Source organism: Aquarana catesbeiana, linkage group LG02 (assembly GCF_042186555.1).
Source record: "Aquarana catesbeiana isolate 2022-GZ linkage group LG02, ASM4218655v1, whole genome shotgun sequence".
Lineage (NCBI taxonomy): Eukaryota > Metazoa > Chordata > Amphibia > Anura > Ranidae > Aquarana > Aquarana catesbeiana.
The window spans coordinates 27025112-27049830 of record NC_133325.1 but is presented as its reverse complement, the minus strand read 5'-3'; the positions used below and the strand labels follow the sequence as shown (position 1 = coordinate 27049830).

The window sequence follows — 24719 nt, the reverse complement described above, 5'->3', positions numbered from 1 at the left end:
CCTGAAGAAAATTGCTGGTGTTCTTTTGATCCTATTAGTACCACAGTCAGGCAGCTAGACTATTTACAGTTAGTGCAGTGTGTCCTACTCACCGTGTTCAGCTAAACCTACAAGTTAGTGGGGTGCGTCCTGCTCACAGTGTTCAGCTAAACCTACAAGTTTGTGTGGTGTGTCCACCTCACAGTGTTCAGCTAAACCTACAAGTTAGTGGGATGCGTCCTGCTCACAGTGTTCAGCTAAACCTACAAGTTAGTGGGGTGCGTCCTGTTCACAGTGTTCAGCTAAACCTACAAGTTAGTGGGGTGCGTCCTGCTCACAGTGTTCAGCTAAACCTACAAGTTTGTGTGGTGTGTCCACCTCACAGTGTTCAGCTAAACCTACAAGTTAGTGGGATGCATCCTGCTCACAGTGTTCAGCTAAACCTACAAGTTAGTGGGGTGCGTCCTGTTCACAGTGTTCAGCTAAACCTACAAGTTAGTGGGGTGCGTCCATACATACATACATACATACATACATACATACATACATACATACATACATACATACATACATATATATATATATATATATATATATATATATATATATATATATATATATATATATATATATATATATATATATATATATATATATATATATATATATATATATATCTCCCAGCTTAGTGCAGCTACAGGCCATTAGTATGTCTGGAAGGCCAAGAAGGAGAGGTAGACAGTCACAAGCCAATAAGAGAGGGCAAGCAGGCTCTGTGTCTAGTGCTGGTCGTGGAGACGGTGCATCCTCATCAGCACGTGGCCGTGGGACACGCTTGGCCTTTTTTTTGGCAGCTGGCCGTGTTGAGCCGCAACATGCAGAAGACTTGGTCGAGTGGATGACCAAGCCGTCCTCATCCTCCTCATCCTCTCTCACCCATGCCCAGGGTACTTTGTCTGGCAAAGCAGCGGCCTCTTCCCTCGGCTCAATGTCATCAGTGACTCCTTCCCTAGCCCCACCATGTCCTCCTGAGGAGTCCCTCGAACTGTTTGACCACAGTGTTGGGTACATGCTCCAGTAGGATACCCAGCGTTTGGAAGGCTCTGATGATGATACTGAGCTCGATGAAGGCAGTAACATGAGCACGGACAGAGTGGGTGCCCAAGAAGGACAGTAATCTGGCAGCCATGCTCCCTCTGCTGCAGCATACTGCCAGGTTTGCTCCAGTGATGAGGTGGGAGGGGATGATGAGGTCACTGACTCAACGTGGGTGCCTGATAGGAGAGGGGAGGAGGAGGAGGAGGAGGAGGTGGCACATCATAAGGGCAGCACATTGACTGCATCACACCCCAAAGCTCCACATGTGCAGGGCGCTGCAGTCTCTGCGCGTTATTCAAAAAGTTCTTTGGTGTGGGCCTTTTTTGAGACGAGTGCATCAGATCGCACCGCTGCTATTTGCAACATATGTCTCAAGCGTATCTCGTGTGGCCAAAACATCTCCCGCTTGGGTACCACATGCTTGACCAGACATATGTTGACCTGCCATGCAGTTCGTTGGCAAGCGTATCTAAAAGACCCACACCAAAGAACAAAGAGGACCTCTCCTTGCTCCTTATCAGCTGAGATTTCCAACCCCACTATACCTTCAGTCCTCTCTGAGACCTGCACTGAGAGGAATGAAGGTGTAGAATTAGGTGTGTCACAGCCAAGTACTTGTGGGCAATCTGCTTTTGGTACACCGACATCAGATTGTACCAGGCAAATTTCCCTGCCCCAGCTGCTGCACCGCCGAAAGAAGTTTGCTCCCAGCCATCCACATGCTAGCTTGGCAAAATTGCTAGCACTTCAACTGCTGTCTTTTCAGTTGGTAGACTCTGCCCCCTTCCGTGAGTTTGTGGAATGTGCGGTTCCTCAGTGGCAGGTACCCAAACGCCACTTTTTCTCACGGAAGGCGATTCCGGCTCTCTACTGGCATGTGGAAGGCAATGTCCATGCCTCGCTGGACAGGGCGGTCAGCGGTAAGGTGCATATTACCGCTGACTCATGGTCCAGCAGGCATGGACAGGGACGTTACCTAAGTTTCACGGCGCATTGGGTGACTCTGCTGGCAGCTGGGAAGGATGCAGGACAAGGTGCAGTAGTGTTGGAGGTTGTTCCGCCACCACGCCTCCAAAATGCTAATGATTGTGACACACCTCTCTCCTCCACCCCCTCCTCTTCTTCTTCCTCCATGGCCTCTTTGTGTGCTTTGTCCTCGGAACCAGCGGTGCTCCGTAGCCGTTCAAGGGGCTACGCAAGTACACAGGCCAAAAGATGCCATGCGGTGCTTGAGCTGGTGTGCTTGGGGGACAGGAGCCACACTGGGGCAGAGGTTCTGTCAGCTCTGCAGGGGCAGGTTCAGAGGTGGTTGACGCCATGCCAACTTAAGGCAGGAATGGTGGTTTGCGACAATGGCACCAACCTCCTCTCTGTCCTCCGACAGGGACAAATGACCCATGTGCCCTGTTTGGCTCACATCCTTAACTTGGTGGTGCAGCGGTTCTTGGGCAGGTACCCGGGCTTACAGGATGTCCTGAGGCAGGCCAGGAAAGTCTGTGTGCATTTCCGCCGGTCATATAATGCCAGTGCTCGGCTGACGGACCTCCAAAAGGAGTTTAACCTGCCCAAGAACCGCCTAATCTGTGACATGCCCACCAGGTGGAACTCAACGTTGGCCATGCTGCAGCGGCTGCACACGCAGCAGAGGGCCATCAATGAGTACCTGTGCGACTATGGCACCAGGACAGGGTCAGGGGAGCTTGTTTTTTTTTCCCCACGCCAGTGGACCATGATCAGGGATGCATGCACTGTCCTGTCACCATTTGAGGAGGCCACGAGGATGGTGAGCAGTGACAGTGCATGCATCAGTGACACTGTCCCCCTTGTCCACCTGTTGGAGCACACGCTGCATGGAATAATGGACAGGGCACTTGAGGCAGAACAGAGGCAGAAAGAGGAGGACTTCCTTAGCTCTCAAGGCCCCCTTTATCCAGACAGTGTTCCTGCATGCCCGCCGATCTCACAGGAAGAGGAGGAGGAGGAGGAGGAGGAGGAAGATTGTGTCAGTATGGAGGTGGAGCCTGGCACTCAGCATCAGCAGCAGTCTTTAAGGGATCAGTCCCAAGAAACACATGGACTTGTACGTGGCTGGGAGGAGGTGGCTGCGGACCATGTCGTCCTTAGTGACCCAGAGGACTCCGGACCGAATGCCTCAGCAAACCTACGCTGCATGGCCTCCCTGATCCTGCAAAGCCTGCGTAAGGATCCTCGTATTCGTGGTATCAAGGAGAAGGACCAATACTGGCTGGCAACCCTCCTTGATCCACGTTACAAGGGTAAGGTTGCGGACCTTATCTTGCCAGCGCAGAGGGAGCAGAGGATGAAACATCTTCGGGAGGCCTTGCAGAAAGGTCTGTGCAACGCGTTCCCAGAGACTGGGAGTTTACAAACTCCTGTTTCTGGACAACGTGCTGCTGAGGCTTCGGTCAGTCAAATAAGGAGCGGTGGAGAAGGTGGCCATCTGACCGATGCGTTCAGACAATTTTTTGGTCCGCAGCCCCAAGGTATGATCGGTTCCAGCAACCATCGCCAGCGTCTGTTTTACATGGTGCAGGAATACCTAGGGGCAAGATCAGACTTGGACACCTTTCCCACCGAAAATCCTCTGGGTTACTGGGTCTTGAGGATGGATCACTGGCCAGAGCTTGCACAGTATGCAATTGAGCTACTGGCCTGTCCTGCATCCAGCGTTCTTTCGGAACGCACATTCAGTGCTGCTGGAGGCGTGGTAACCGATCACAGGGTGCGTCTGTCCACCGACTCGGTCGATCGACTGACTTTCATAAAAATGAATCAGTCTTGGATCACCACCAGCTACCAAGCACCTGATGCTGATGTAACCGAATAATTTTTTTAAAAATCTCAGATCCCTTCAAAGACTGCCTATGCTGATGCTGAGTGACTATCCCTGAGTAATTATCCTCTTCCTCCTCAATCATCACGCTGATAGCTTGTAAGAACATTTTTGGTTCTGGGCGCCACCACCAGTGCCTAAGGCACAATTTTTCTGCCCCTGTTTCACAGGGGCGTGTAATTACAATTTTTGATGCAATACTTTGCAGCAGGGCTCGTTCCTGCGTTCCAACTAGAGTGTCTGTGAGGGGTTGCAGTGTTGTGGCACCAGCACCAGTGCCTAAGGCCCAATTTTTCTGCCCCTGTTTAACAGGGGCGTGTAATTACAATTTTTGATGCAATACTTTGCAGCAGGGCTCCTTCCTGCGTTCCAACTAAAGTGTCTGTGAGGGGTTGCAGTGTTGTGGCACCACCACCACCACCACAGGCCCAATTTTTCTGCCCCTGTTCAACGGGGGCATGTAATTACAATTCTTGATCTAATATTTCACAGCAGGGCCCATTTCTGCACCCACCAAGAGCGAGTGAGGACTTACAGTGTTGTGGCACCACCACCACCACCACCAAAGGCCCAGTTTTTCTGCCCCTGTTCAACAGGGGCATGTAATTACAATTCTTGATCTAATATTTCACAGCAGGGCCCTGTGAGGGCTTACGTTGTTGTGGCCACAACAACACCTAAGGCCCAAATTTCTGCTGAGTATATAGGGCAGGCCCCTACTTCCAAACATCTAACTTACAAATGACTCCTACTTGCAAACGGAAGGAGACAAGAGGAAGTGAGATGAAATCTACCCCTAGGAAGGGAAATTCTCTCCTGTAAGAGTTAATATGGGAAAAACATTTCTCCTTTCCACTGATGCTTTCCAATCCTTGTTCCACAGAAAAACCCCAAATTCTCAAAAAACATTTGTCATTGGGAGAAAAAGTGAGGTGAAATCTTCTAAAGAGGAGGAAAGACAGCAAAACAAATGTCACAGGGGTGATAACCCTTCCCTATGTTTTCCAAAAAAGCTTAAAAAAGATATTTTGGCTGGAGCTAAACACGTTAAAAATGTACCCGTTCAAAATGACAAACAGATTCTACTTAACAACAAACCTACAGTCCCTGTCTTGTTTGCACCGCCTGTATACAGCTGTTCAGAGCATATAGGGCCTGGTGGCCCCACACCTTTCCTTATTTTAATTTGGGTGCGGGGTTCCCCTTAATATCCATACAAGACCCAAAGGGCCTGGTAATGGACTGGGGGGTACCGTTTGTCTCACTGATTTTCATCCATATTGCCAGGACCCGACATTACATTAACCACTTGACGACCGCCTCACGCCGATTTACGTCGGCAAGGTGGCACGGACAGGCAAAATCACGTACATATACGTGATTTGCCTTCCGCGGGTGGGGGGTCCGATCGGAGATGAGGGGGAGGCCATCCGTTCGTGGCCCCCCTCGCGATCGCCGCCGGCCAATCACATCATTCCTTTGCTGCTGTATGATAAACAGCAGCAAAGGAAATGATGTCATCTCTCCTCGGCTCGGTAATTTCCGTTCCGGCCCGAGGAGAGAAGACAGGTATGTGAGTGCACAACACTACACACACACAGTAGAACATGCCAGGCACACTAAACACCCCTACCCCCCCCCGATCGCCCCCCGATCCCCCCCCAATCACCCCCCCCTGTCACAAACTGACACCAGCAGTTTTTTTTTTTTTTTTTCTGATTACTGCATTGGTGTCAGTTTGTGACAGTTACAGTGTTGGGACAGTTAGTATTACCCCCCTGTAGGTCTAGGATACCCCCCTAACCCCCCCTAATAAAGTTTTAACCCCTTGATCACCCCCTGTCACCAGTGTCGCTAAGCGATCATTTTTCTGATCGCTGTTTTAGTGTCGCTGGTGACGCTAGTTAAGGACCTAAATATTTAGGTTCGCCGTCAGCGTTTTATAGCGACAAGGACCCCCATATACTACCTAATAAATGTTTTAACCCCTTGATGGCCCCCTAGTTAACCCTTTCACCACTGATCACCGTATAAGTGTTACGGGTGACGCTGGTTAGTTTGTTTATTTTTTTTAGTGTCAGGGCACCCGCCGTTTATTACCGAATAAAGATTTAGCCCCCTGATCGCCCGGCGGTGATATGCGTCGCCCCAGGCAGCGTCAGATTAGCGCCAGTACCGCTAACACCCACGCACGCAGCATACGCCTCCCTTAGTGTTATAGTATCTGATCGGATCAATATCTGATCCGATCAGATCTATACTAGCGTCCCCAGCAGTTTAGGGTTCCCAAAAACGCAGTGTTAGCGGGATCAGCCCAGATACCTGCTAGCACCTGCGTTTTGCCCCTCCGCCCGGCCCAGCCCAGCCCACCCAAGTGCAGTATCGATCGATCACTGTCACTTACAAAACTCTAAATGCATAACTGAAGCGTTCGGAGAGTCAGGCCTGATCCCTGCGATCGCTAACAGTTTTTTTGGTAGTATTTTGGTGAACTGGCAAGCACCAGCCCCAAGCAGCGTCAGATTAGCGCCAGTACCGCTAACACCCACGCACGCACCGTACACCTCCCTTAGTGGTATAGTATCTGAACGGATCAATATCTGATCCGATCAGATCTATACTAGCGTCCCCAGCAGTTTAGGGTTCCCAAAAACCCAGTGTTAGTGGGATCAGCCCAGATACCTGCTAGCACCTGCATTTTGCCCCTCCGCCCGGCCCAGCCAACCCAAGTGCAGTATCGATCGATCACTGTCACTTACAAAACACTAAATGCATAACTGCAGCGTTCGCAGAGTCAGGCCTGATCCCTGCGATCGCTAACAGTTTTTTGGTAGCTTTTTATTGAACTGGCAAGCGCCAGTGGCCTAGTACACCCCGGTCGTAGTCAAACCAGCACTGCAGTAATACTTGGTGACGTGGCGAGTCCCATAAGTGCAGCTCAAGCTGGTGAGGTGGCAAGCACAAGTAGTGTCCCACTGCCACCAAAAAGACAAACACAGGCCCGTCGTGCCCATAGTGCCCTTCCTGCTGCATTCGCCAATCCTAATTGGGAACCCACCACTTCTGCAGCGCCCGTACTTCCCCCATTCACATCCCCAACCAAATGCAGTCGGCTGCATGAGAGGCATTTTCTTTATGTCCTCCCGAGTACCCCTACCCAACGAACCCCCCAAAAAAGATGTCGTGTCTGCAGCAAGCGCGGATATAGGCGTGACACCCGCTATTATTGTCCCTCCTGTCCTGACAATCCTGGTCTTTGCATTGGTGAATGTTTTGAACGCTACCATTCATTAGTTGAGTATTAGCGTAGGGTACAGCATTGCACAGACTAGGCACACTTTCACAGGGTCTCCCAAGATGCCATCGCATTTTGAGAGACCCGAACCTGGAACCGGTTACCGTTATAAAAGTTAGTTACAAAAAAAGTGTAAAAAAAAAAAAATATATATATAAAATAAAAAAAAATAGTTGTCGTTTTATTGTTCTCTCTCTCTCTATTCTCTCTCTCTTGTTCTGCTCTTTTTTACTGTATTCTATTCTGCAATGTTTTATTGTTATTATGTTTTATCATGTTTGCTTTTCAGGTATGCAATTTTTTATACTTTACCGTTTACTGTGCTTTATTGTTAACCATTTTTTTGTCTTCAGGTACGCCATTCACGACTTTGAATGGTTATACCAGAATGATGCCTGCAGGTTTAGGTATCATCTTGGTATCATTCTTTTCAGCCAGCGGTCGGCTTTCATGTAAAAGCAATCCTAGCGGCTAATTAGCCTCTAGACTGCTTTTACAAGCCGTGGGAGGGAATGCCCCCCCCACCGTCTTCCGTGTTTTTCTCTGGCTCTCCTGTCTCAACAGGGAACCTGAGAATGCAGCCGGTGATTCAGCCAGCTGACCATAGAGCTGATCAGAGACCAGAGTGGCTCCAAACATCTCTATGGCCTAAGAAACCGGAAGCTATGAGCATTTTATGACTTAGATTTCGCCAGATGTAAATAGCGCCATTGGGAAATTGGGGAAGCATTTTATCACACCGATCTTGGTGTCATCAGATGCTTTGAGGGCAGAGGAGAGATCTAGGGTCTAATAGACCCCAATTTTTTCAAAAAAGAGTACCTGTCACTACCTATTGCTATCATAGGGGATATTTACATTCCCCGAGATAACAATAAAAATGATTTAAAAAAAAAAATGAAAGGAACAGTTTAAAAATAAGATAAAAAAGCAACAAAATAATAAAGAAAAAAAAAGAAAAAAAAAAAGCACCCCTGTCGCCCCCTGCTCTCGCGCTAAGGCGAACGCAAGCGGCGGTCTGTCGTCAAATGTAAACAGCAATTGCACCATGCATGTGAGGTATCGCCGCGAAGGTCAGATCGAGGGCAGTAATTTTTGCAGTAGACCTCCTCTGTAAATCTAAAGTGGTAACCTGTAAAGGCTTTTAAAGGCTTTTAAAAATGTATTTATTTTGTCGCCACTGCACGTTTGTGCGCAATTTTAAAGCATGTCATGTTTGGTATCCATGTACTCGGCCTAAGATCATCTTTTTTATTTCATCAAACATTTGGGCAATATAGTGTGTTTTAGTGCATTAAAATTTAAAAAAGTGTGTTTTTTCCCCAAAAAATGCGTTTGAAAAATCGCTGCGCAAATACTGTGTGAAAAAAAAAATGAAACACCCACCATTTTAATCTGTAGGGCATTTGCTTTAAAAAAAAATATAATGTTTGGGGGTTCAAAGTAATTTTTTTGCAAAAAAAAATAACTTTTTCATGTAAACAAAAAGTGTCAGAAAGGGCTTTGTCTTCAAGTGGTTAGAAGAGTGGGTGATGTGTGACATAAGCTTCTAAATGTTGTGCATAAAATGCCAGGACAGTTCAAAACCCCCCCAAATGACCCCATTTTGGAAAGTAGACACCCCAAGCTATTTGCTGAGAGGCATGTCGAGTCCATGGAATATTTTATATTGCGACACAAGTTGCGGGAAAGAGACAAATTTTTTTTTTTTTTTTTTTTGCACAAAGTTGTCACTAAATGATATATTGCTCAAACATGCCATGGGAATATGTGAAATTACACCCCAAAATACATTCTGCTGCTTCTCTTGAGTACGGGGATACCACGTGTGTGAGACTTTTTGGGAGCCTAGCCGCGTACGGGACCCCGAAAACCAAGCACCGCCTTCAGGCTTTCTAAGGGCGTGAATTTTTGATTTCACTCTTCACAGCCTATCACAGTTTCGGAGGCCATGGAAAGCCCAGGTGGCACAAAACCCCCCCAAATGACCCCATTTTGGAAAATAGACACCCCAAGCCATTTGCTGAGAGGTATAGTGAGTATTTTGCAGACCTCTCTTTTTGTCACAAAGTTTTGAAAATTGAAAAAAGAAAAAAAAAAAGTTTTTTCTTGTCTTTCTTCATTTTCAAAAACAAATGAGAGCTGCAAAATACTCACCATGCCTCTCAGCAAATAGCTTGGGGTGTCTACTTTCCAAAATGGGATCATTTGGGGGGGGGGGGGGGTTGTGCCACCTTGGCATTCCATGGCCTCCGAAAATGTGATAGGCAGTGAAGAATGAAATCAAAAATTTACACCCTTAGAAATCCTGAAGGCGGTGATTGGTTTTCGGGGCCCCGTACGTGGCTAAGCTCCCAAAAAGTCCCACACATGTGGTATCCCCATACTCAGGAGAAGCAGCTGAATATATTTTGGGGTGCAATTCCACATATGCCCATGGCCTGTGTGAGCAATATATAATTTAGTGACAACTTTGTGCAAAAAAAAAAAAAAAAAAAAAGTGTCACTTTCCCGCAACTTGTGTCAAAATATAAAATATTCCATGGACTCAATATGCCTCTCAGCAAATAGCTTGGGGTGTCTACTTTCCAAAATGGGGTCATTTGGGGGGGTTTTGTGCCACCTGGGCATTCCATGGCCTCCGAAACTGTGATAGGCGGTAAAGAGTGAAATCAAAAATTTACACCCTTAGAAATCCTGAAGGCGGCGCTTGGTTTTCGGGGCCCCATACGCGGCCCATGGCCTGTGTGAGCAATATATCATTTAGTGACAACTTTTTGTAAATATTTTTTTTTTTTTTTGTCATTATTCAATCACTTGGGACAAAAAAAATAAATATTCAATGGGTTCAACATGCCTCTCAGCAATTTCTTTGGGGTGTCTACTTTCCAAAATGGGGTCATTTGGGGGGGTTTTGTACTGCCCTGCCATTTTAGCACCTCAAGAAATGACATAGGCAGCCATAAACTAAAAGCTGTGTAAATTCCAGAAAATGTACCCTAGTTTGTAGACGCTATAACTTTTGCGCAAACCAATAAATATATGCTTATTGACATTTTTTTTACCAAAGACATGTGGCCGAATACATTTTGGCCTAAATGTATGACTAAAATTTAGTTTATTGGATTTTTTTTATAACAAAAAGTAGAAAATATCATTTTTTTTCAAAATTTTCGGTCTTTTTCCGTTTATAGCGCAAAAAATAAAAACTGCAGAGGTGATCAAATACCATCAAAAGAAAGCTCTATTTGTGGGAAGAAAAGGACGCAAATTTCGTTTGGGTACAGCATTGCATGACCGCGCAATTAGCAGTTAAAGCGAGGCAGTGCCAAATTGGAAAAAGACCTCTGGTCCTTAGGCAGCATAATGGTCCGGGGCTCAAGTGGTTAAACCCGCAAGCAGTTTTAAATGAGATTTTTTCCTTTAAAAATGACATTTTGTGCAGGGACTGTTCTAAACACGGGAAACACGCGCCACTTTACAGGCATACTATAGACACCCCCCAGGTACGATATTTAAAGGAATATTTCACTTTTTTTTTTTTTTTTTTTTTTTTTTACTTTAAGCATCATTAAAATCACTGCTCCCGAAAAAAACGGCCGATTTTAAAAGTTTTTTTTGCATTGATACATGTCCCCTGGGGTAGGACCCGGGTCCCCAAACCCTTTTTAGGACAATACCATGCAAATTAGCCTTTAAAGTGAGCACTTTTGATTTCGAACGTTCGAGTCCCATAGAGGTCAATGGGGTTCTAACGTTCGTGCGAACTTTCGGTCCGTTCGCAGGTTCTGGTGCAAACCGAACCGGGGGGTGTTCGGCTCATCCCTAGTGATAAACATGTCCAATGCCCTAGGGACAATGTTCTACCTCTACTTGCTATAAAGGACTGTGTGCTGTCCGAGGTGATATAGTCATCAGATTTGTATGTAGCTGATACTTTGTGTTTATTTGTGTCATTTACCTATCAGGCAGCTTAGGGCTTTATCTTTGTACATTGATCTGCTATTGATGATTGAAATAGATACAAATAGACAAAGATTTGACTGGGCTGATAGAGTAGATACAATGTTTCGTTTTCTTGCTTCTTTCCTCCATTGTGTTGTGGTTTAAGAACACCACGATCTTCTTAACTTGTCTTTTCAGATAAAGTAACAATGTAAGGCGGGAGATTGTGGGAGATCTTTGATTGTAGCAATGTGTGAGTGCGGCATAAGTGTTTATTCAGCTCTGCCACCTTGTGGTGATTTCTGGTAGAACACTGGGGGGTGTGTGTGCAGTACAAGGCGATGAATAGAGGAATGTATACAGCCAGAAAGTGGAGATGATCTCCGCAATCCATAGAGAATCAGGATGGGAATAGAAGGAAGGTTTATTCATCCCCCTCCCAATCTGACCGACCTACTCCTCATCTAAAGATCCTTCTTATTAGGATTATTAAACGCCCACTGCTCTGATTGGCTCAGAGTTCAAATTCCTGGTTTCAAATTTTCCCGCTTGAATAGTGAAGAACGTTACAGACAAATAATCAGCCCCTATTATACCGCCAAATCCGACACTGAGACCTGAGATCATCAGATGAGACATTTATCCGAGAAATATTATTAATGATTGATGTCTGAAATTAATAAAAATTGATTTCTGAAGATCACTGAATAATGTAAAACATTTCTATATGTTCTCTTTTATTTCAAGTCCTCAGAATGCAGAACATGATAGTGAGATGACTTCTCTCATAGATCTCTACCTTTCTATATGATGATGGGAAATCAAGTATTCCACGTTTCATCATTAGATCTGTATAGGATCATGGAACTGACCTCTATCAGATATGTACCAGTTACAGATCTCCCCCCATAGTAAAACTAGGATTAATTAATTTGGATGGATTTATTCTCACTATAATACATCCTGAAATCAATAACTTGCCATCAGATTGTACAAACCTCATTGTATAGATAACCTGTTAATTCTTCATTAACGGGTTAAGAATTGTGATAAAATGTGATGACAGCTCATTGATGGAAATGGTGGGTGGCTCTTAGAAGAGCCTTTGTGTCTTGTGTTGGGGTAATGATGATGATGATGATGGGGGGATTACTTGGCGCTGGTGTACTTGGTGACGGCCTTGGTGCCCTCGGAGACGGCGTGCTTGGCCAGCTCTCCGGGCAGGAGGAGGCGGACGGCGGTCTGGATCTCCCGGGAGGTGATGGTGCGGCGCTTGTTGTAATGAGCCAGGCGGGAAGCTTCGCCGGCGATGCGCTCGAAGATGTCATTGACGAAGGAGTTCATGATGCCCATGGCCTTGGACGAGATGCCGGTGTCGGGGTGCACCTGCTTGAGCACCTTGTACACGTAGATGGCATAACTCTCCTTCCTGCTCTTCCTCCGCTTCTTGCCGTCCTTCTTCTGGCTCTTGGTCACGGCTTTCTTGGAGCCCTTCTTGGGCGCCGGGGCTGACTTGGCTGGTTCAGGCATGATAAGGGTTAACGATATCTTCTCCGCTCTGTGAAGGGAAAAGTGCTGGAGCCGCCCTCATGTGCTGCTTATATAGGCGTCCTATGCAAATGAGCCTCATCCCTCTCCTCACTCTTCTATTGGAGGATTCAGTCATGTGATGGGGAGTGATGTCGTGCTTTCTTTTCTCCTTTACAGATTGGTTTAGAGACAAGTCAGCACAGTATTGGCTGGATTGAAACAGGACCAATCACAGCGTGTGACGTCAGAGCACTGAGTGTATAAATGAAGGGGAGTAGCTGTGGGGTGACATTCTCTAGTCTCGATCATTCGGTGATAATGTCAGGACGCGGCAAACAAGGAGGCAAGGTTCGGGCTAAGGCCAAGACCCGATCATCCCGGGCTGGTCTGCAGTTCCCAGTCGGTCGTGTTCACCGCCTGCTCAGGAAGGGCAACTATGCCGAGCGGGTCGGGGCCGGAGCTCCTGTCTATCTGGCCGCCGTGCTCGAGCTGGCCGGCAACGCCGCCCGCGACAACAAGAAGACCCGCATCATCCCCCGACACCTCCAGCTGGCTGTCCGCAACGACGAGGAGCTCAACAAGCTGCTGGGCGGAGTCACCATCGCCCAGGGAGGAGTCCTGCCCAACATCCAGGCCGTGCTGCTGCCCAAGAAGACCGAGAGCCACAAGGCCGCCAAATCCAAGTAATCATCCCGACAATTCCTCCACCTCTATTACCCAACACAACGGCTCTTTTCAGAGCCACCCACCTCTCCATACAAAGAGCCCGACATACATTGTTTTGTTGCCTAGTCTCCGATGTGTGATTCATAGTTCACCCTAAAAGCAAACACGTTGTATTCTTCACACTTACAGGTCAGTAGGAAGATTCGGCCCCATTATACCTCTCCATACAAAGACACACATACATTGTTATCGGAGGATCTGATTGTAAAAATATAGACAACCGAAAATGATTTTCTTTTACATGTTGATAATAAAATGGGAGAACAATGTGTTAGGATGACACGTGTCAGTAATAAGAAATGGTGATATATTGTCAGTTTTATAGAGCAATGTGATCTCATTACAGGGACTTCATTCTCCTCCGTCCTTTCTAGTAGTTCTGATGATCGCAAATCATTCTCCCAACTGGAAAGGAGCCCACAGATCTCATCCCCTTCTTCACACCCCACAAGGAAATATACGTTTTACCATCCAAAATAATCTCCCGCCGAAATTCTATGGATTGTTCCCATCTCACAATCACAATATTAGACCCCCTTCTTCCGGAGAACATTAATTAGCGGTTCCCTTCCCCAACAGTTATACATACTGTTGAAATGGTAAAGTCCGGGTTTGTTGTACTGCAGAGTAGAGATCATTAGAAAGTATAGAGAGCGCAGACTCTCTGGACTCCCCACAAAAAAAAAAAAAAAACCTGCTGGTTGTGGGGCAAAAAGCTGAAATTTTGCCCGCCAGAATTGTGAAGATCACAGACAAAAATTCATCCCTTTTCTACCGCCAGATCCGACATTTTGGTTAGACGGGAATGACTTCTGATTGATTTAGTATATTAAACATTTATATATGTTTTATTTTATTCTGAATCCACTACTACACACACAACGTTTATCTTCCTTTATGACGGAAAATAAAGCATTCATAATGACATACGTCACTGACCGATATTTCTTCTTCTCTTACATGTAGCGGTGACAGATTGTCCTCATATCACACCCCGAATCTGTCTATAGAGAAATGTCAGGTGACTGGCAGTAATCAGGACACCGCCAGATAAATATGTACAATCATTTCACAAAACACATTTTTCAGGTCTGATAAATCAGGTCGGTTTCCTGTTTAGGTTCTAATATGTGACACTTTGCATCCCCCCTCAGCCTTTTATACAGACATGGGGGGAGGTTTCCAATAATAACTCCGGGTGACAGAAATGTGGAAAAGATGAGAACCACAGACAACACCCAATCCGTTTTGATTGACTAAGGAACGCGGTGTTCATTGGTGAACAACCTACCTGAAAAATCATAAAAGTGACATAACGATATTGTAAGACAGATCTGTTGTATTACATTTAAGGGAAATCATACAATCGGATTGCATAGTGTATGTTTAGCTAAAAGGAACTTCCTTACACACACACAGCAAAAATGCATCATTACAGGAGAAATATATAGACAGCCCTTTGGATGAGAAGGTGGGTGGCCCTGAGAAGGGCCTTTGTGTAGATGAAGTGGGTAGTAGGGGGTCTATGAGGGTTTAGCCTCCGAATCCGTAGAGAGTGCGGCCCTGGCGTTTGAGAGCATAGACGACATCCATGGCGGTGACGGTCTTCCTCTTGGCGTGCTCGGTGTAGGTGACGGCATCGCGGATGACATTCTCCAGGAAGACTTTGAGCACTCCGCGGGTCTCCTCATAGATGAGTCCGGAGATGCGCTTGACACCCCCTCTGCGGGCCAAACGTCGGATGGCGGGTTTGGTGATGCCCTGGATGTTGTCCCGGAGCACCTTCCTGTGCCGCTTAGCGCCTCCTTTCCCCAGACCCTTCCCTCCTTTACCGCGACCAGACATGACGACTCTTCTCCGTTACTAAGAAGAACTGAAATTGACTCATTGCCCACCCTCCTTTTATAGAGACTTTGCGGACCTGATGGAAACCATCGTGAGAAAAGGCGGAGTCACACCCATTCTTTACACAGAATAGATTTGTTTTTCCATTTGTAAGGCTCCTAAACATTCTGCTGTTTTGAAAATGAAGGCAAGAGAATACATCTAGAGATGTGAAATATATTCTTGCTTATTAATGGTTTTCTAGGTATTCTTCTTCGGAGATTATACCGAAAATATAATTTTTTTTGGACTCCTGATAACAGAAACCACAATCACCAGATACTATTGTCAATAATAATGTCATAGTTATAAAATAGTACTCTGAAAATGAAAAAATATACACTGATAACCCCTTGTTTTTTCCCCTGGTTTAAGCCTTAGCGGACCTGATAGGAGACTAACGGAAAAGGGGCGGGGCCACAGCGCGTTGGTTTTCTGCGGAGAATTTCACATTCTTAGAACCTTGTAAATATGTGGCAGATTTTATGTTACCGAGGGGGAAAACGATCTGGTTCTTCAGACATGAAATATTTACTTTATTCATTCAGTGTACATATTTATCTGTGTCATGGTTACTAACATGAATTGCACATTTCATATTATACATATCCTGGTTGTGATATGAGGGAAATCTTAACTGATACATGTCCAGAAAGAGAAACAAACAAAAAAAACACAATATCAGTCAGTGACATGAACATCATATTCTGTGTGTAGCAGTGGTGAGATCCTGGATTCTGAGAACATATAGAAGTGTTTTCTCATGGTTCAGTAACAAACAGAATCTTTTCCTAATCATTCTGGACTAATGACATTAGAGTGCTAATCATATTCCTCCGATAAATGTCTCATCCGATCATCTCCTCGGCGTCGGATTTGGCGGTATAAGAGAGATGAATATTTATCTGTAACGATCTACATAATTCCGGCGGGCAAATTTTGAAAACAGCAATTTTAAATCTGAACCAATCACAGCTGTGGGCGTTTCCTTCATCATCCAGTAATACTGCCTTCTTTTGAGGACTCCAAAGAAATGTATTCCGAGATCTCTCTATGTTTTCAGCCCAGAAAATACTTGCTCAGTATCCTGAAGTCAAATCAAAGACCAAAACAATCTGAAATTAATATTTCCAACGTATTTCTTGGTTAATGAATCCATGAATTGAATAAAGAATGAATGACACAAATTGCGGTATTTGATGATCCCCTTTCAGTCATTCCTCCTGGTTATACATTAAAATAGGGGTGCCGCCACTGCACCTTTCACTGGTGACTTTTCTATCCCATTAACTATATAAAGTCCCCACAATGATGCTCCGGTGTGTGTTCCTTCAGGCCATACACTACACCCATGTAAAAAAAAAAAAATACACTTTGATTAGGGTGGACCCCAGTTGTAAGGGAAGTTCACAGCAACATGAACAGATAAGGAGGAATGGGCCTTGATTAGAGTATAGGAATCAACATGGTCGCAAATCAGTTGTATTGTATCGAGATAGTGTGGATACACATGGCCCCTCTTAGATCGACCTAGGTGTCTTCTAAACAGTACCTATAGATATTTTAGCTGCCCAAAACATAACATATAGGATTCTGTGTATGTTTGGGATTGCTGTCAACCGGTTTGTAAATTAGGAGACCTATTTGAGCTTTTTTAGGGAATATTAACCATTGTTACCGCGTACATGGGGGACACCTCAGGGTACCCCTCTATTCACTTTTTTAGTCTCATTGGGTCACCATAACATAGAGAGGATTTCAGTGACAGACATCCTATGGGCTCTATAGTGGAGATGTCCACAGAAGACAGTGAAGGCGGAGATGTTCCCGGAATGACCTTTAGGTGGTAGAGTGGAACGATAGATGTGATGGAGTCCGGAGAGCAGAGAGCCTCAGCACCCCACAATCCCCCCTGATCCCCATTACAGGGGACATGAAAAGTGTTCTTTATAAGTCAGATGTATACCGTGATCGGTGACCTATAAGAAGTGAGCATGGACGGATCCCCCTGATCCCTGTGCTGTGTATTTGGCGGAACAGACAACAGCTGCTCCGTGTGGAATCCCCGCTCACACTTTCTATTCTGTATAATAACCCACATCGAAGGAGTTCAGAGATCTCCGAGTATTGTGTGATGTGCGGAGACTTCACTTTGGATTTGAGAAAACAATAGCGATTTATTCCAATCATAGAACGTGCAGATCTAGGCGGGCAATTAAAAAAAAAGGCGCTTTTCAAGTGAACCAATGAGGAGGAGGAGTGTGCTCTCATTGTCCAATCAGAGGGCTGGGGTGTGTATAAATAGCGCTGCAGAGCGGCATAAGCTCATGTTCCTTGTATCAGCGAAGCATTGAGCAGTAATGGCGAGAACCAAGCAGACAGCCCGTAAGTCCACCGGAGGCAAAGCTCCCCGCAAGCAGCTGGCCACCAAAGCCGCCCGCAAGAGCGCCCCGGCCACCGGCGGAGTCAAGAAGCCTCACCGCTACAGGCCCGGCACCGTGGCTCTCCGAGAGATCCGCCGCTACCAGAAATCCACCGAGCTGCTCATCCGCAAGCTGCCCTTCCAGCGCCTCGTCCGAGAGATCGCCCAGGACTTCAAGACCGACCTGCGCTTCCAGAGCTCCGCCGTCATGGCTCTGCAGGAGGCCTCTGAGGCTTACCTCGTCGGACTCTTCGAGGACACCAACCTCTGCGCCATCCACGCCAAGAGGGTCACCATCATGCCCAAAGACATCCAGCTGGCACGCCGCATCCGCGGGGAGAGGGCATAGAGAGAGAGAGAGACACACTCCGAACTACTACTAATCCCAACACAAAGGCTCTTTTCAGAGCCACCACATCCTCCTATACAAAGAGATCTATATACTCCATCATCACATCGACTACATGACAGGGAAATCCCTACAAGACATCCACACATCTCCCCACCTCCTTCCTCAATACATACAGACGTCTACATCCATTACATACTGATTAGGATTTACACTTTATTGATTTCTCTTTCTAGTAAATCAATTCTTTATGTCGGTGATCATTTGTTCTACTTTATAATTTATCTGAAGGAATTTGTATTAATGTTTGGTTAAGGGAAAAATTAATATTTGTACAATGGGCTCATGGGAATAAGAATTCTCCTTGAGTGCGGTGTGGATTGTCATTTATTGATACAATTCTTTCCAACATCATCAATCCATCACAAAGTAACAAATCATACTTCTTTTCCCGTACAATCTCCTCTGCTATTCCTCGACCTTGTACAATCATTCCCCGATATAGAGGGGGACATCTCCTGGACATCTTCCTGACTTCCCATTCATCAGCAGATTGGAACATATGGGGGGGGGGGTCGTCTCACTTCATCTCCTCTACTAGCACTGTGTGATCAGAGCTCTCTGCAGGTGCTGCACACATGGAGAGACTAGAAGGAAGAATTCATCCAGTATTGTGTGGAGAATCCGGGGAACTCCCCTGAACCCCCATTTCTTCACTGGTGTTTTATTATTCACCGCCGCCCATATGGGATCTAGATCGTTTTAGCAGCCCCTGATATCCATATGGGGGGTAAATCTAACTGAACTGGATATTTATTTAGTAAGGAGTACATTGTCCACATAACACAATGATGTGCCTCTCTATTGGTTCCCCTCTAATGATCACGGAAGGATCTGCAGTCGCTGCGTTCCATATTGAAGTGTCAGAATTCCTTGTACAATGATCGTCTAGAAGAGGAAATGTTCATCCCCCATCCTCCCCGGGGAGATCCCGCAGACAGTGTGCGGGAATTGTCTCCGATTTGCAGGTCTCCAATCCGCACTGCAGATGTTATATATCATTTTGTATCAGGGACGGATCTCTCGTTCAATATTTTTATTACGGTTTAAATGAGATATACTTAACAATCTCTAGGCTTATACGTGGGAAACAATCAAATCATGAATAATAATTAAAAAAACGAGTATATAAGTCACTGCGTGTGCAACAGGAATGCTAATAATATAGATCCAACATTAGAACCCCCAAAACGTTGACCACCCATGATGGGCACAAACTGTAGATGGGTGGGGGCAAAGCTGTATAAATCGGGAATATTTACACCAAAATAATTTTAATATTATCAGGGACGGATGTCATGTGAAGAGTCCTGTGATCGGATCTCCCGCTGTATGAATACATGATTCTATAGAGGGGATTGGGTAAGGTGGTCACATTGCTCTGTATGGAGGACTTCTAATGCGGCCCCCCCTGGTCGCTGTGTGTATGTAGAGCTCTGTCAGGAGGAGGTGGGTGGCTCTGAGAAGAGCCTTTGGGGGGTGTAGATGAAAGGAGGTCTCTCCGGCGGGGATTATTTCTTCTTTGGAGCGGCCTTCTTGGGCTTGGCTGCTGTCTTGGGTTTAGCCGCCTTCTTAGCCGGACTCTTGGCGACTTTTTTCGGCTTGGCTGCAGCTTTGGGCTTCTTGGGGCTCTTTGTCACCTTCTTGGCTTTAGCAGCTGCAGGCTTTTTTGCGGGTTTCTTGGCGGCCTTCTTGGGGCTCTTGGCTGCGGTGGGGGCTTTGGTGGTGGTCTTCTTCTTGGGGGACTTGGCTGGCTTCTTGGCGGCCGGCTTCTTGGGGGACTTGGCCGCAGCCGATGGCTTCTTGGTGCTTTTCTTGGCGCCTGCCGCCTTGTCCTCCTGCTTCTTGTTGATCTTGAAGGATCCGGAGGCGCCATGTCCTTTGACCTGGACGAGGGTCCCCTTAGTCACCAGCCCCCTGATGGCGATCTTGAGGCGGCTGTTGTTCTTGTCCACATCGTATCCTCCGGCGGCCAGGACCTTCTTGAGGGCGGACAGGGAGACCCCGCTGCGCTCTTTGGAAGCGGCCACGGCTTTGACGAGGAGCTCGGACACGCTGGGACCGGACGGCTTCTTGCTGCCTTTCTTGGCTCCTCCGGCTGCCGCCTTCTTGGCCGGCTTCTTCTTGGCGGCGGGCTCCGCTGGAGGAGCGGCGGCTGGGGCGCTCTCAGTCTCCGTCATGATTCTGCAAATATTAGCACTGTAATAGATACATAGAATTGCATTTGTCGCTTTGGCTTATATAGAGACGTTCTGCACTGCTATTGGTCGGCAGAAAGCTTTAGTGCCTACTGCTATTGGTTGCAAATAAGACACGCCCACTGACTTTCACTCCCGAGTTGGGGAATCTTGTCTCTCTTGTTGTGTTTCCCGGGCAGAGAGAAAAACGACTTTTATTGGGAATAGAACGATGTCCGATCTTCATCGGGGACCCGATCTGCTCACTGGACTGTCACTTATCGGGGGGTCACTTACAGCTGTCAGGAGCTGCTGAGGAGGCTGAACACAGAGGCTGCAAACACAGCCATCCTCCTGAGTGTGTGTCCCATTCTTCCTTCTATCTTGTTTTCTACACAAATTCTACCCAGAAAACAATCTTCTCACATCTCCCACTAGAATGATCTTCACAATAGATGAGTGAAGAGTGACCATCAGGAAACATTTCCCCCTAATACAGAACTCTGCTCATCTATAGCTGAGTAGAAGGAGCCTGGAACAAAAACATCAGCCGGTGACATGAGATCCTTGTGTGATGTGATGGCAGATATTGTTATACATACAAATGTCTCAGCTGATTACACAATGTCATGTTTGATGTGCTATGTATCATTATCTGGTCATCATGATACATAAAGTGTTATCCAGATACTTCGAGTAAGCCGATTGCTACATTTTGCTAAACAGCTACTCAGGAGGAACAATGTTTGTTTTGAATTCTTGTATCTCAAATTTCATTTCATGAGTTTATTGATCAAAGAACCAATCCATCAACATTTCATTCCCCAATTTAAACAATCAGTAATAAGAACTTTGCTGGTAATCATCATTTTAGCTATCTTATACAATCCGTACCCTGGAAGAGGGCCTATGCCTACTGAGAAGAGTGGCATATACAGCCTACAACTGAACAAGCATCCTTTCCATCATGCTCATGTCCAATGAAAACTGACTGGTCTCTCCAAAATACTTGACCAGGATCCTCCTGATGGCTGTTTTTGCTCCTATGTACCCACTTTAAGCTGGGAGACTGCGGCATATTGTTTGTCTTTCTTTTTTTTTTCTAGCTACCTACCTACACATTGTTGTCCAGATCCACACCGTACTGATCTGGAATGTTTCTTTGCACCCCAATTATTTAGCACTTATATTCTAACAGTCCATAGTTCTCAATTTTATAAGATACTTTTTTTTATCAACCCACGGATACCCTTCAACGACCCCTCTAGCCACTTCTGGACCGCCGCACGCCAATATACATCCTAACTTTGAAGAGGAATATTGTTGTTATGGCAGCAGCTAGCTGCCATAACCCCGGTATTCTCTTCTTCGGCCGGCGGCTCGCTTTCCGATAATAGTGGTCTCTGCGGCAGATTTACTTTTATCGGTGGCGGGAGAGGGGCCCCCCTCCCGCCACGCTGGTGCCCTCCGTCGGCAGTGGTGGAGGCGATCGGATGCTGTCCCTTGTGTGCCATGGAGATGAGTGAGGGGAAGATGAACCCCACCCGTCTCCATACTATTGTAGGGTGGAAGCGAAGTCAAAATGTCACTTCCGCCCATAGCTTATAAAAGGGACTTTTTTGTTCTTTAAGTGACTTTTTTTTTTTTTTTTTTTTATCGCATTTTTGTGTAAATATGAGATCTGAGGCCTTTTTGACCCCAGATCTCATATTTAAGAGGTCCTGTAATGCTTTTTTTTTTCTATTACAAGGGATGTTTTCATTCCTTGTAATAGGAATACAAGTGACCCCCCCCAGTTCGGGTTGCAGCAGAACATGCAAACAGACCTAAAATGTGTGTGATCACACGAACCCCGTTAAAGTCTATGGGACTCGAACGTGAAACATCAAAAGTGCTAATTTTAAAGGCTAATATGCAAGTTATTGTCATAAAAAAGTGTTTGGGGACCTGGGTCCTGCCCCAGGGGACATGTATCAATGCATTTTTTTTATTTTTTTTTAAACGGCAGTTTTTTCGGGAGCAGTGCTTTTAATAATGCTTAAAGTGAAACAATAAAAGTGTAATATTCCTTTAAATATCTGCCTGGGGGGTGTCTATAGTATGCCTGTGAAGTGGCACGATTTCCCTGTGTTTAGAACAGTACCACAGCATAATGACATTTCTAAAGGGAAAAAAAAAGTCATTTAAAACTGCTTGCGGCTGTAATGTAATGTTGCCCCCCCCCCCCCCCCCAGCCCATTACCAGGCCCTTTGGGTCTGGTATGGATATTAAGGTGAACCCCGCTATCTAATTAAAAGAAAAAAAAAAAAAAATTGTGAGTCCCGCAGGCCCTATATACTCTGAACAGCAGCAGTATACAGGCGGTCCCCGGGTTACAAACAAGATAGGGACTGTAGGTTTGTTCTCAAGTTGAATCTGTTTGTAATTTGGAACAGCTACATTTTGTAAGTGTAGCTCCAGCTAAAAAATCTATTTTTAAGCTTTTTGAATAACATGGGGAAGGGTTATCATCACCCCTGTAACATTTGTTTTGCTGTCTGTGCCCCTGTTCAGAAGATTTCACCTCACTTTCTGTCCCAATGACAATTGGATTTTGAAACTTTTGGGTCATTAGGGAAACAAGGATTGGTGATAAAGCATGAGTGGTGACACCTTTTTCCCATATTAATTCTTACAGGAGAGAATTTCTCTTCCTAGGGGTAGATTTCCTCTCACTTCCTGTTGTCTCATTCCATTTCTAAGTAGGAGTTGTTTGTAAGTTGGATGTTTGAAAACATGGGACCTCCTGTATATACTATACGGCCTGCCCTATACACGCTGCGGAAATTTGGGCCTTTGGTGCTGGTGGTACCAGAACATTGTAAGCCCTCACAGTTACTTCTGGTGGACGCTGGAAAGGGCCCTGCTGTGAATTATTATATCAATAATTGTAATTACATGCCCCTGTTAAACAGGGGCAGAAAAATTGGGCCTTAGGCAGTGGTGGTGGTGGTGGTGGTGGTTGTGGTGGTACAACACTGTAAAGCCTCACAGATACTTTTGTTGAGCGCAGGAACAGGCCCTGCTGTGAAATATTAGATCAAAAATTGTAATTTTTTGCAAAGTAGATGTAACAATGACAATGTATACATAACATACAACACAATACTCCTCAATGACTAAGGCAGCCAATGGAAGGAAATACATTGGATGAACAAAATATCTCTTACAAGGGGGATATAACAATGCAGCCCTGGTACATTTAAAGACGTAACCTTATAGTGCACACTATGCACCTTCCTCTTATGTAATTGGAAGATCTTGCTAGGAAGAAGAGGAGATAGGAATACCAGGGGCCCTAGACAAGATAAAAATAAATAAATCAATAATTCACAGTGTGTAGAACCTTTAATCTCAGGGTATAATGTTACTCTCAGGACATGCATTATAACTTATACTGTCTGTTAATCCTTCCGAAGAGGGTTCCCCCAGAATAAATAAGTCGCCAGGCAGGAGGGGGCAAAACGCTCCGACCTCCCGCGCCTGTTGTTCAGTTTGACTGAGAACCTAAGTATTTTACCACATAAGATGGACAGCCTGAGAGGAATTTCAACAGGGATGCTCCCCCCGAGCAGTCCCCCAAGATCATCACCCCACCCCAATGGGAACACACTGTGGGGTGTGAGAGCACCAGGAGCCCTCCCGGGTGAGGCAACCCCTTATCACCCATCGGTTCCCCTGGGGAGCCGCTCCCGCCAGGAAGATCCCCAGGCGTCGCAACCCCAGGATGGAGCCAACGGTCTCATTGCCCGGGTTAGAGAAATAAAAGTGACTGGCTGTCCCCTATGCTAGGTTACCAAACTAACAATTGAGGACAATCTATGTAAGGCTTATGGAAAGATCTAAGCCTTGTAAAACTCAAATCTGATGTTAGAGAGTGTGAGGAAGAAGAGGGGAAAGAGAGTGAAAGAGGAGCAAGAAGGAGGAAGAAAGAAGAGGGAAGAGGAAGGGAGTTGGGGTGAGGTATGTGAGGAAGGAGTGTAGTCTCGTTGAACTCCCCCCTACGTTAGCAGATGACCTGGGTAAAGTGGGACTCGGACATACTTGGCCCAAGGTTCCCAGATCCCTTCAAAGCGTTGGACCGTATCACGCAGTTTTGCCACCATTTGTTCCTGTGACATTATCCACAAAATCTTCCGCTTGGTGGCCGAAATGGACACTGAGGGGTTTTTCCAGGCTTTCGCTAGTGTGATTTTGGCTCCCAAACACATAAAGAAGATAAGTTGTTGTGTGGTTTTAGGTGTGTTGTGTACTTTGCGGTTTAGCAGGATGTATGTGGGGTCCTGTGGTACATCTATCCCAGAGACTCTCCGCAGAAGATGGAGAAATTAATTCCAGTAGCTCCGTATGCGGGGGCACG

General features: G+C 45.9%; 3 protein-coding genes across 3 annotated transcripts; 1 reads left to right on the top strand and 2 right to left on the bottom strand.

Annotated features, from left to right (window-relative positions):
- Positions 1–14928: 14928 nt before the first annotated feature.
- Positions 14929–15278, bottom strand: LOC141129644 (histone H4). Its single transcript, XM_073617738.1, has one exon. The coding sequence runs from the start codon at positions 15270–15272 to the stop codon at positions 14961–14963; it is 312 nt and encodes a 103-aa protein (XP_073473839.1). The 5' UTR covers positions 15273–15278; the 3' UTR covers positions 14929–14960.
- Positions 15279–17644: 2366 nt separating this feature from the next.
- On the top strand, positions 17645–18087 carry LOC141129643 (histone H3). The gene has a single exon (XM_073617737.1). It carries the CDS (start codon positions 17672–17674, stop codon positions 18080–18082), a length of 411 nt encoding a protein of 136 aa, XP_073473838.1. The 5' UTR covers positions 17645–17671; the 3' UTR covers positions 18083–18087.
- A 199-nt stretch (positions 18088–18286) lies between these two features.
- On the bottom strand, positions 18287–20473 carry LOC141129642 (histone H1.5-like). Its single transcript, XM_073617736.1, has one exon. The coding sequence runs from the start codon at positions 20320–20322 to the stop codon at positions 19654–19656; it is 669 nt and encodes a 222-aa protein (XP_073473837.1). The 5' UTR covers positions 20323–20473; the 3' UTR covers positions 18287–19653.
- Between the last annotated feature and the right edge of the window lie 4246 nt (positions 20474–24719).